Source organism: Mycena indigotica (assembly GCF_014461135.1).
Source record: "Mycena indigotica strain 171206Taipei chromosome Unknown Mind.scaff0006, whole genome shotgun sequence".
Lineage (NCBI taxonomy): Eukaryota > Fungi > Basidiomycota > Agaricomycetes > Agaricales > Mycenaceae > Mycena > Mycena indigotica.
In genome coordinates, this window is record NW_023503005.1 from 3,639,906 (window position 1) to 3,653,318 (window position 13,413).

Below are 13,413 nucleotides of genomic sequence, written 5' to 3' on the forward strand. Positions count from 1 at the left end.
GCCTTCGGTGCACAATGGATGATTTATTCAAGACTCACACTCTGAGAGAAGCTTTCCAACTCCTCGACGAGTTTTGCCACATCCCACCGAGAGCGAAGACATCGTGGAAAGCTTTATTCACATTTCTGGCCACTCTCGAGCAAGAGCTTCAGGATCGTATCAAGAATTTCATGGGAGCGAGAGTTGGATCCAAAAGGAAAGCATCCTCTGCGGCTCAACGTGAACCAAGCCGGAGAAAGCGCCCGCGATTAACACCTCAAAATGTGGAAACAGACGTGACTCGGAACAACACCAATAGCTCCTCGATAAAGGACAATTTCTTAGAAGTCCCGAGTCCAACGGTAATAGAAGCTTGCATCTCACGGTGAGTGTTCTGTACTAGAACCGCAATTTGTGCTAAACTCTACAGGTTTATTGATCGAACGAGTAATGCAGCTCTGGAGAAAAGGGTTTGCGTGGTGTGTGCCCGGAAAGTCTTCTCGTCCCAAACGGAGCGTCTCACTTTGAGAGAGTTACCCAACAAACACTTGTTACGCCCAACCCACCCTCATAACAAACACACCTTGGTGAACGGAAGCCTCTTTCACGATACGGTATCCATCCATGGCACAAACGACATCTGCCTCAGTTGCTTACGAAGCCTTCAGCGCTGCGACAAACCTAAGCTTTCGCTGTCGAACAACATGTGGATTGGGGATGTCCCGTTTCAGCTCAGCATACTCACCCTTCCAGAGCAACTGCTCGTTTCACTATATTTCCCATCAGCCTACATTATCAAAATCTACCCGAAAAACGTCAAAAGTTCCCCGCAGACTTCTGTAGAAGGGACCGGTGCAACGGTATCTAACGAAAAACTGCGGGGTAATGTGTCGACATTCAAACTCCCTACATCCGAGATTGCAGAGATGGTGGCGGGAAATCTTGTACCTCAACCGTCAATGCTCTTAGCAGCCACAATCGGTGTCACTTTCGTGGGTGCAGGTTCGACTGCTCTGGGTTGCATGCCCGGTCTCTTTCGAGTTCGACGACAGCGCGTTTTCGAGGCACTCATGTGGCTCAAAGAAAATAATCCTCTATACAGCGAAGTCATCATTTCGCAAGAGAGATTGAAACAATTACCTGAGAATGGAGTACCAGAGGAAATCATGCAATCGGTGCGGTATTCAGGCGACGTGGACGCGGTTGGGAGAGAGCATGCCGGATATGTCCCAATGGAGGAGGAAGAAGAAGGGGAACCGGAGGAATTCAACGAAAGTGATGAGCTTGCCATGGGTGAAATGACTATCGAAGAACAGGAAGAACTATCAAGGCGCTATAATTCTGACGAGATCGAGAGTGTCATCGCTCAGTTGGATTGTGCGTCAGTTTTAAGCCTCACTGGCAACCAAAGAAATAACACAAGGTGAAGCAGATGTTTTGGGAGTCGAAGACGATGTGGAGGGTCAAGAAAATATCGCCGAATTTACAGAAGGTGCGTTGCGTCCCTCGGATATGTTCACTAGATCAATTCTTTTGTCAGATCGAAATGTATTTCCTCTGCAAACACATGGCGTAATCGACGTGGGCGGGGAGAATATACCTGATGCAACTTTGTTTGCTCACGCAGTGGAAAACTCCATTCCCGCCACCTTCGCGCAAGACTACGGGGTGCGGAAAGGGAATGCTTTTGTAAACGAGTTCGCACGAAGGGACGAAAACGAGGAGCGATTTGACGGTGGTCCATCGAATCCAAATCACCTCTTGGGAGCGTTTCCCATGCTTTTCCCGTACGGACGCGGAGGTTTTGAAGTGGATCGAAAGGTCAAGGTCACCTATGAAGAGCACGTTAGGTGGGCCCTCCAACACGAGTCGGGCCGATTCCGGCGCCACACATCTTTTATCTTTCAAGTCTTTGGCGTTCTCTGGAAGCGCCAAGTATGCCGATCTACCTCTCTCCTGATCGACCATGATGCATTTGTCGCCAATCAGGAGGACTTCATGAAATTGAGGCCCAAAGACTTGTTAGAAGCCAGCGAAGAAGAGAATCACAAGGTTACGATTTCGAATCCGACCATCCGACTCTTGCGCCGGTATATATCAACTGTCCGAGCCAAAGTCCCAGGTACAGACGAAAACAGAGTATCTATTCGCTCTCAAATCTGGGGAATGTCATTGAAATTCAATCCACCATCGATTTGGATGACGATTAACCTCGCTGATACAAGCGATCCAATCGCACAAGTTCTGGCGGGTGTTGAAATTGATTTGGACAAGTTTGTCGCCAAATCCGGTCCCTCTGCTACCCAACGTTCGCAGGTAATCGGGTCGGATCCCTATGCAGCTGCAGAATACTTCCATCTTATCGTGAAACTCATACTGGAGGAGATGATAGGACTCAAATCGGGTACACAAGGAGCAATCAATCGACAAACTGGGGTTCTTGGAGTGGTCAACGGGTACATAGGTACTGTTGAAGCTCAGGCGCGAGGGTCACTTCATCTGCATATCCTCTTTTGGCTTCAAGGAGCACCCACGGCGCAAGAGATGCAAACGGCTCTCCAATCAGAAGAGTTTCGCAACAAAATCAAAAACTTCATTCGCCAAAACATCCGCGCTGACGTTACACAAGACATTCAACCCGAAACAAGGAGACGAAGCGTTGGAAAGTCCAGCGTCGCATTCTCTCGACCAGAGGACCCACGCACTCCCGATTACGTCGGGCGGCGTGAAAAAATGGAAAATCACGCAGCAACCATAGTTCAATCTCACGTCTGCACGATCTATTACTGTCTGAAAGGCAATAACGGTAGGCTCTTGTGCAAACGAGGGCATCCCTGGGCAACATATTCCGAAGACTGGGTTGACAATCTCGGAAACTGGGGTCCCAAACGACGGTATAGCTTCTTAAACCCGTGGAACCCGGCTATATTCGCGGTCACCAGATCTAACATGGATATCAAACTCCTCACTAACTGCTGGGAGACGAAAGACATTGCTTTTTATATTACGCTTTATATCGCCAAAAAACAAGTTCAAGCCGCAAATGCTTCAGCCTTACTAGCCAATTGCAATTTTTTTCTGAGCGAACCTTCAAAGATTACTCTAGATAACCCGATCCAAAAGATCAACAAGAGACTACTTCAACAATGCGCGAACACTCTTAGTCGACAATATGAGTTGAGTGGTCCCGAAGTCGTTAGTTACTTGATGGGGTGGGGAGATAGATATATCTCCCATACTTTTGTCAAACTTTATTGGGACGCAATTGTACACTCCCTGCATCACGCTTTTCCCAACTTGTCTTCTAAGTGCGTAATCCCCTAACTCTACGCCCTTAGGTTGACACCTTGACAGGTCGACAGCATCACACGTGAGCGTGTTTATTATTAATCAATCAATCTCGTGACGCCTTTAGACCACTCGATTGGTACTGGAAAACGGAAAATTCATGCTTCACGACCAACTAGGACAGTACTCTGAACGAGCAGAAGAACTTCTGCACCTAAATCTATATGATTTTTTTCTGACCACATACCATGACGGCCATAGTAAACAACCCACCGAAGACTCTCAGCCCGAATTACCCCCCGGTCAAAAACGTAGAGGTCGTCCACCGAAACAACGTTTTCCTTATTTGGAGTCCTCCGACCGCAAGGGAGCTAGAGTTATCCGAGGCGAAAAGCAAGAAACCGCTTTGCACATTGTTGGTCGGTGGTTACCTAGCCGAGATGATCCGAACGGCGAAAATTACTCAGCACAATTGCTTTTGCTCTTAAAACCTTGGAGACAACTTCCAGACCTTCTTGGCGACTTCAGCTCCTTTACCCAAGCTCGCGAACAGTTCATACAACAAGCCAAACCCGAAATCCTCCGCTTAATCGAAAATCTCGAATACTATCACGAGTGTCTTTCGAGTGCCAAACGAAGGCGTTCCCCTGATTCTTCAACGGAGGTAGACGACGACTTAGAAATGATATCGATAAGCGAAAACAGCAACTTTGTTGCCTCTGGTGGAGAGAGTATATATACCGAAGAGGACATACAACGAGCTCGAATCCACAAGATAACAAACGCTGAACGCCAATACGGTTTACGTGCTCTGGAGATAGCCACATCATCAGGCATCTTTCTAGAGGAATCTTCGTCGCAATCCCAAGAGAAACCAATTGTGAAACAGGCCACACAAGAAGACGAAGCGACCTTCAAATCTTGGGAAAGTAGAATTGCTGCAATAACCCGCCACACTCAAGACATTCAACGACACGATGTCACCGAACCTTCTGATTCAAGACCAGCTGTTTTAACTGGCATTCCCCCTCCAAACTCGCTCACAATCGCAAGGGTTATCTCCCTTCACAATGATCAGACAAGGACGAGAACCCCACAACAACAACAAGCGCTCAATATACTTAACACTGAACAGCGAAGGGCCCATCTCATTGTCGAACAACATCTTCGCAACCATCTCAACGGGTCCCAGCAACAGCAATTGTTGATGATTGTTCAAGGGGAAGGGGGAACAGGCAAAACGGTCCTTCTGAACGCGATCAGCCATACTTTCGACTTCTGGCAATCAAGCCACCTCCTGGCTAAGACAGGGATGACAGGAATCTCAGCGACATTGATAGAAGGGCAAACTCTACATCAATGGGGAGGTATACCCATTCGGGCGTCGGAAAAAGAAAATTGGATAACGAGTGAGTAGGAAACAAAATTCACTTGGAGTATTTTAACAATCATCAGAAGCAAGTCAAAAGATACAAGACAGGAGGAAACGCAATATCCTACCTGTCCAATATCTAGTTATCGACGAGTACTCAATGCTCACGAAAAAAACGCTGGCGCAACTATCTCAAATCATCGGACAAGTAAAAGCAACAATAGGGGAAGCTCTGTCAAACAAACCCTTTGGCAACATAAACGTCATTCTTGTGGGCGATCCACACCAATTTCCTCCCGTTGGAAATCCCAAAGCAGCGTTGTTCAACTCAGACTGCGACACCTCCCTTTTGTCTCAACTAGGACTTATGTTCTATCGTCAATTCGACACCGTAATCACGCTAATGGAACAAAATCGAGTCACGGACCCGACCTGGACTTTGTTCTTGAGACGTCTTCGTCACGGGGCCTGCACCGCAGACGATATAACCATGCTTCAAAGCCTTGTGATTACTTGCAACCAGCCGCGCCTTATGTGGCAAGAACAACCTTGGTGCGATGCAGTCCTAGTAACCCCGCGACATTCAGCAAGAATGGAATGGAATTCAGCAGCATTACGCCGACATCGCGGAGTCTCTGCAAATAGTATATATTACTGCAAAGCGGAAGATCTTACAACGAAGCCGGTCAGAACACTAACAACCGAAGAGCAGTTTCTTGTGGCGGGATTAAACGACAAAAAAAGTGGAAAACTCCCAGAGTTCGTGGAGATATCCGTGGGTATGAAAGCGATGGTCCTGTGGAACATATCGACTGAAGCAGACCTCGCCAATGGAACGCGTGGAACTATCACTGATATTTTCATTGATTCCAGAGAGTCGACTCCACTCTTGCGCGATAAGCAGGGAAGATATTGCCTGAGATATCCTCCCTCTATGGTTTTGATCAAAGTCGACCACTTCACCTTCTCCCAATTCGAATCTTTTGAACCTGGTGTTCTTCCTCTCACTCCTACTTCTTCGACATTCACCATCAAAAAAGAGTCTGGTGAATCCATATCTCTTCGTCGGCGACAATATGCCTTGACCCCCGGGTACGCATTTACGGACTACAAATCCCAAGGGCAGACAATTCCTTATGTTATCGTCGATCTAGAGAGTCCACCGCATGGCTCGCTCAATCCCTTCAACGCGTATGTTGCTCTCTCACGTAGTCGTGGCCGTGACACTATCCGGATCTTACGCGGGTTCGACCCCAAAATTTTCACGACCCATCCATCGGAGAAACTAAAAGTAGAAGATGAACGACTTCGAATCCTCACCGATATCACCCGCGAGAAATTTACAAGCAACTTAGGGAATGCAAACCATCAATAATCTACGACACCGTGTAATTTTGATGTCTCGAAGCGCCTATTTATGAAGCCTCATTTCGCTATCACCCCCGTCGTCGAAGATGTCTCGAGCCACCCTGGTCACCAAGTGGACTACTCGTTGCAGCGCCTGCGGCAGTCCTGACCCGAAAAGTTGCTGCGCCGGGTGCAAAGTAACTCGATACTGCGATCGCGACTGTCAAAAGAAGGACTGGAACGCCCATAAAACAGCTTGTACCGAGCACTCTCGCAGTCTCGAAGAGATCGGGGACCCTAGCGTCGCAAACATCGTCCAGTTTTTCTCTCGCTACATCGACAAGTGGCGAAGTTCTTTTTCCCATTGGGGTCTCTTTTGTGCCGACCTCGCAAAACCACAACGAAGACTACTTGAAAACACACTTGTAAGTCCAAGGTCACTCATGAATATCGACTTAATTAAACGAAATATAGCTTCGCTATTGTATTGGACCCTGTTGCACAACAAACCAAGAAAACAAGGAAGACGGCGTTCAGAGTGAAGCAGAATAAGCCGTGGAATGCACGTATTAACCAAAATATCAGGTTTCCTTGACGGGAATGTATAGCGACACTCTGTTCTCGACACTCTTACCCACCGAGATCATTGACCATCAACGCCAACATGATTTCTTTGCTGATTTCAACGCCATGCAAAAAACCAATGATACTCTCAGGGTCGTTGTGTCTTCGCGGGTCGTTTGTACCATGTTCGAGACCACTTTGAAGTCGATTCTCCCCTCGGAACTCATGGGTTGGTCCTCGAACAAACCCACCTCGACTTACTTTGCTACATTGTTTGAAAAGAACTTCAAGACCGCGGTGGTTGATGGAGAAGGTAAGAAACTTAACACCAGCCCTCGAGGACCACAACTTACAATGCTCTTTATCTAGTGAATTTCTCATTGCATCGGGCAGTTGAATTGTACGTTTTCATGATGACGGGATGTACAATCACTCTCCCTAGCCGAGATTAAACACAACTACGTCGAAGAAACATGTATTTTCCCGATTTATACGATTTATATTGCCGTTTTCGGTCTAATTATGTGAGCTGTGATTCCTTTTCTGAAAATGGACATTATATAAGTTGATACCGCTCCATCATGACCCGAGTACGTGGCCTCAACGCGCCGTCGTCCTCTTCCCATGCAAGCTTTGAGTGGTCACCTACCTCCGTGCGGAATCTTATATTGAACCTACTCGAACTACCTACACCTACTATATGCTTCGAACACCCAAATTCAATAACCACTCATTGTCATTCCCGTCAACGGTGCGCAAAACATCATCTATCTTGCAGGACCTTTGTCATATTCATCCCTTCCATTACAGAAGGAAGCGACATTTTGGTGGGGACGACTGCCTTGAGAACGTACTATGTCTCAGTGCGGGCCAATTAGTGCTGCTCACGAATGGAGAAATCTGGCACACGTCAAACCTTCGACTTATCACCAACTCCAGCATACGGCCTCACTGTGATCTCCATTTAGAGATACCTCTACCAACTTGTCGACTCCACTGCGTCCATTCACATCTAAACGAAAAAGCTGTCGACTTAAATCCTACTCTGACTGAAGAAGAAATCCACATCTGGGAGCAAGTCGATAGACAATGTCTCTCAGACATTCACGTCAATTCCGAAGGACCCATGCTTGTTGCAGGTTGTCGTGTTAGTATCCCAACGAGCCACAACCTTCACGAGGCCACAGTGAACGGCATGATAATCGAAGTCGCGAGCTAATGGTCTATGTCGTGTCCGAATAGCCAAAGACGGAGAAACTCTCGACTTCGCCTCCCCAACAATTTCAGACGACCTTTTAAGTTACTCTGCCGAAGGAGACGAAGTTGCGATTGAAAGAAGTGCGCTTAGACCTCACTTCATATGGGGAACTGTACAAATAACCTGTGGGGACAGAGTTGTCGTCCTGCAAGGTCAACTGCGGTCAAGAATAGGAATCGTCGATAGGATCCACAAATATCGATTACCCGTCTTACTTACGATGGTCGACAGAAGAGTAACTCTTCCGAACATCCCAATGCGCAACGTGGCCAGACTATTTCTTCCTGGGGACCCTGTCACCATTATTTACGGCCACTACACCAGAAGCCAAGCATATGTCATGGCCACATACGCCCTCAAAAATCTACCCGATGACGAAGTGCAGTTCCCTCCCGGTGGTCTCGAATTGATGTTGGTGAGTAATACAACAACGGTTTCGTTCAATCCACACTAAACCCGAATAGAAAAACAACAAAACTATCGTTCGTATCATTCCCGCGATTAGAACCCACTCAACACTAACCTCAGATCCACCTACCAACTCAATTCTGCAACTTCAATACGCGCGCTATGACCATAAATCCTACAAGTTTGCCAAAAGTCGATGTCAAAACACACTGGCTCGCACAAAAACAACTCCTAGGGAAACATATGGATGTCCTGATTAAGCCGATCACAAGAGGGAGGATCTCACAAGTTCAAGCCGAAGCTGCAGGAAGAGAAGGGTTTTTTCACTTATCTTCCGTCATTACCGAACATAATTTCGACGAGACATTAATCATCGAGTTCGAAGAAGAGCCATTTCGAGTTCCAATAGCGCCTGAATGGCTTCTACCAATCAACAAACCACACATGCATACGACTACCATCGAACACCCCAGTACCGTTCTAATCATCGGTGAAGATACAACACACAGCCTTCGATTCATAGGTCTTTACGCGTTGGTGGAATCGAAAGAGACTGCAGAAATAGTGAACGCAACGGTATTGGGCAAAGATGGTACTCATTGGACACAAAGCTGGTTTCCTATATCATCATTATGCCGTGCAACACAGAGCTTGAAGCAAGGTAGTTGGTCCGAAAACCACCGTTGAAAGATTTGTACATGTTTAACATTATTTACATTTATTTGGTTTTCTTGTTTACAGTTGTTAGAGAACATTACTCACATGCAGGACCTTACTAAAGCAAGGTAATTCTTCCTCCTGCTTGGAGAACCATCTAGAACAAAATACCTACAATATATAAAGACATGTATTAGCTACCAAAATTCATACTCTTCTTCTCCCCATCTGCTCCTCTGCGCCCTATCTCTCCACTTCCATCCTCAACAGGTTATGGGCCCCGGCCATAACTGAATTGCCCGAGTATCACACGCCGCCGGAACTTACTTGCTTTCTATCACATCTGCCACTACTGCGATCTATTCACACGCCAAGCTCTCTGCCACCACGCACGCCTGCCGCGCAACTGCCTACTGTCTCACTACTGCCGTGCACTGCCGCACAACCGCCTACGACTGCCTTACCGCTACCGTGCATTGCCGCACACCTGCTGCCTTACTTGCCTCTCTCGCGCACCGCTTGCCGCGCACCCGCTACTGCCTAACCACCTGCTGCCATCACCATCATGTCTGCCTCCGACGCCGCTTCCGCCTACCGCATCCATCACCTGACTGGTGAGGATAACTACGCCACATGGGCCGTCAAGATGACGGACATTCTCACCGACTTCGGCTACCTTGAACATGCGCTGGGGACCGCGCCGCGCCCCGAACATACCTTCGATACTGAGGGGAAAGTTGTTGACCCTCGCGGCACTACTGCCGCCGCCATCGCCGCCTGGGACGTGAAGGACTGCAAGGCCCTGTCCCAAATCCGCCTCCGGATCACTGACGATCCGCTCGTCTATGTCACCGCCGCTACTACCGCCGCCGAAGCCTGGCAAACCCTCGCTGACACCTACCAGCCGAAAGGCGTCATCGCCATCGTATTGCTCCGCCGCCAGCTGTTCCGCCTGTCCTGCCCTGAAGGCGGCAGCATAGAGGAACACATCCGCAAACTTACCAATCTTCGCACACGCCTCGCCGCTCAGAACTCGCAACTCACTGACAACGAGTTCTCCATCACCCTGCTCACATCGCTACCCGACTCCTGGGACACTTTTATCTCCGGGATCGACACCGCCGCGCTCACGTCATCGACCAAACTCATCGCCCGCATCCTCGAACAGAATCGCCGCCCGTACCGCTAAGCCGAACTCTGATGAGGTCGCGTTAGCTGCCCGCAACAACTTGAACAAACAGCCGCCTCATAAGCCATTCAATCCCAACGTCACCTGCTTTGGATGCGGCCGCCATGGCCACATCAAGCCTGACTGCAACGACACCCGCCGCGGCATCACATTTACCCAGGCCGAGAAAGACCGTAACGAGCGCAACAGCCGTCCTCGTTCTTACCAACCCAACAACGACAACCGCGACAATCAGCCCGCGTGATAGCACTAATGACCAGGCTAACTTTGCAGAAACTGCCAACTACGCCTTCACGGCACTCGACACTACCGCGGCCATACCCGCCAACGCTTGGATCGCCGACTCCGGCACCAGCTCATATAGCTGTATCTATGCAAAAGATGTGGGCCAGTGCCCAGAGGGGTAATGCAAAAGATGAGGGCAATGGCCCAACAAGTATTTTCTTTAATGATATTTCTTTAATTCTAAGCTCTGTAGAGTGGTATCAGTGATTGGATTGATGGCATCTAGCTAAGTTGACTAATGTGGAACGATATCTGATGGCCATCAGTAAGTTTGATCACTGTGTACAGCTAGATCAATGTTATGTAAGTGATTATTGATTTCCTTGTTTTTGTGTCATTAGGACCATAATATTACATACCGCATATTCGCCCTGAAGAAAAGGTGATTCCTATTACTGATTATGTAATTAGCTTAGTCATATACTTCAAATCCAATGAGAAATTCAATAATTTTACTAGGTTCAACATCTTTTGCATTACACTCAACATCTTTTGCATTGGCCCCTTGGGTACTTGCCCACATCTTTTGTGTAGAATGAGCTATAGAGGGTGCCGGCACAACACAGCACATCACCAACGACCGGGAGGCTTTCTCCCATTACACTCCACGCGCCGAGACCATCACCGGCCTCGGAACCACTACCAGCCACGGCCGCGGCACTGTCCCGCTTACCACTGACTCCCAACCCGACTGCCCGGTCACTCTGACCGATGTCCGACACGTCCCGGACGCACCGTTCAACCTGCTTTCCATCCCACGGCTCACCAACGCTGGCTTCACCGCCCAATTCGCCGGCCCGCATGTCCGGATTTTCACACCAGCACCCAATCAGCGCGAAATATTGCATGGCACCAACACAAATGGCCTCTACGTGCTCGCCGTCAGTCCACCCCTGCCGCCTCTCATTCCCATTGCCGACCTTCCCGCGCCGCCGTACCAGCTCAAGGGGGAGCTTTCCACCTCGCCAAAACATGTCGCTGAGCTTGCCACGGCGCCGCTCGCCGACCCGCTTACTTACGCCGAGGCCAGACACCGGCCAGATTGGCCTAAATGGCATGCTGCCATAAACGCGGAAATCGCTCACGCGCAAGCCACCGGGTTCATCGCGCCGAACTCCACATGCCTTCCGCCCGGATGCCGCTGGATCTTTGGCACCAAACGCTACGCGGACGACACGATCTATCGCGCTCGCATCGTTCGCGACCGCTCTCACGCTCCGGACACCCCCGACTTCGCTCCAGGGGGAGTATTCCCTTCCACCCGGCAACCTCGCGTTAAACACACCAACATCCGCACTCACCGGCGACTCCATCGGGCAACGCAGTCTTCTAAATGAAGATTCAGTTGTTATCTCCACCATATGCCCCCCTATTCACGGACTCAACTTTTCTCCATCACTACCTTCCAATCGCGACCCGCCTCAACGTCACGCCGCCGCCTCGATGGGACTCGCGCTTGAGGGGGAGTGTTGGGAATGGCATCACCGGCCGGCGCTTATTCAGCCCGGCCGCTCCGGACCTTCCCCGAGTTTCTTCTACCTTCCACTGATTCATTCTTCCTCCTGCTTGGAGAACCATCTAGAACAACATACCTACAATATATAAAGACATGTATTAGCTACCAAAATTCATACTCTTCTTCTCCCCATCTGCTCCTCTGCGCCCTATCTCTCCACTTCCATCCTCAACACGTTCCTCTAATAGGCTCAACAACTCTGAAGAGAGATCCCAACAGCTGATGCATTAAGTCGTTGTTCTCCCTCCAGATCCGCTGCGAGGCGCGTTGGGTGGTGTAGGATGATGATGGAGGTACCAGCGTGGATGGGAGGTGGGCCGACTCCTGCCTGCTTTGATGCGACTCTCGAATTGGACGAGATATGAACAGGCAACCTGCGTGCGTTGGCCCTGCTTGCAGGCAAACTCCGGTCATATACACTGCGGGAGTTCCGGAATAAACGGGGCCCCTTTCGATTGATTATACGCCTCTAATCAATGTACCAAAAAATATAATTTTTTTTATACCTCTATTTGCGTCCAAAAAATTTGTCCCAAATTTACCTGCTTATATGAGAAATGGGCACGACAAACGGGGACCGGATCAGCAGCCGATTAGATAAAAAAAAGCCCCCCTTTTCTTGCTCCATAATCAAGCCAAAACGGACTCAGTTTTTGTCACCCATTTTAGGGCATATCAAACGCCCTTTTTTAGACCGGTTTTTGCACCAAAACGAGGACCAAAAAATATTCACTTGTATGACACATATCCACCTCAGGCTACCCCTACCTGGTACCTGTTAGGCTTAATCGGAACCACGGAACCCTGGGCCTAAGAGGTACCAAATGCATGGTATCACCCATGGGGGTGGTACTATCCACAAATTGTGGATGGTACCATGGGTGTCACACAACCCATGACCATGGTGCCATCCATGCGGCCTTGGGTGCATCCATGGCTGTGTGGATGGCACTATGGTGCTTTGCCTGCCATGCTCTTGCCTTGGCTTTTGGGTTGTCAGCTTAGCACTAGAAAAATGAGATATTTTTGCTCTTCAAGACAGGCCAAGTCTCATGAGATTTGCTGGGCAGACTATGGAGTTTTGAATATTTTTTCATTTTTCTGGCTTTTCATTAGTTGGCAGTTCAGGCATGATAGATGGGCAGTAGGCAGCCTAGAGTACATGGAAAGTGATGTACAGTATGTGTGGAGTATGGACTACATGCCCCCCAACCAGTTGGCCATGCTCTCACCCCTTGGACTTTGCAGAGTATTGGGCGCTGGGGAGCCGATCGGCCATCACTGATGGCATCAAGCCGACCGGCATGTTCGATTTGGATGCATCCATGCTGCCAGGCAGATGGGGCCATGGATGCATCCATGGCTGGGCTTGATACCATGCATGGATGCATCCATGGGTGGTATTGTCCCAGCATGGATGCATCCATGGGTGGTATCAATACCACTGTGGTCGCATCCATCTGGTCGCGTGGATCGTACCACGGTCACGGGGTGGACGCAACCACGGTCACGCGTGGGTGCATCCACGCGCCTTGGGAGCATCCATGCAT

General features: G+C 49.1%; 1 protein-coding gene across 1 annotated transcript; it reads left to right on the forward strand.

Annotated features, from left to right (window-relative positions):
• Positions 1-683: 683 nt before the first annotated feature.
• MIND_00765100 (ATP-dependent DNA helicase) lies at positions 684-2,299 on the forward strand (the record flags this gene model as incomplete). Its single annotated transcript, XM_037364346.1, has 4 exons — positions 684-1,356; positions 1,409-1,471; positions 1,520-2,252; positions 2,296-2,299. 4 exons carry the CDS (start codon positions 684-686, stop codon positions 2,297-2,299), a joined length of 1,473 nt encoding a protein of 490 aa, XP_037219990.1.
• Between the last annotated feature and the right edge of the window lie 11,114 nt (positions 2,300-13,413).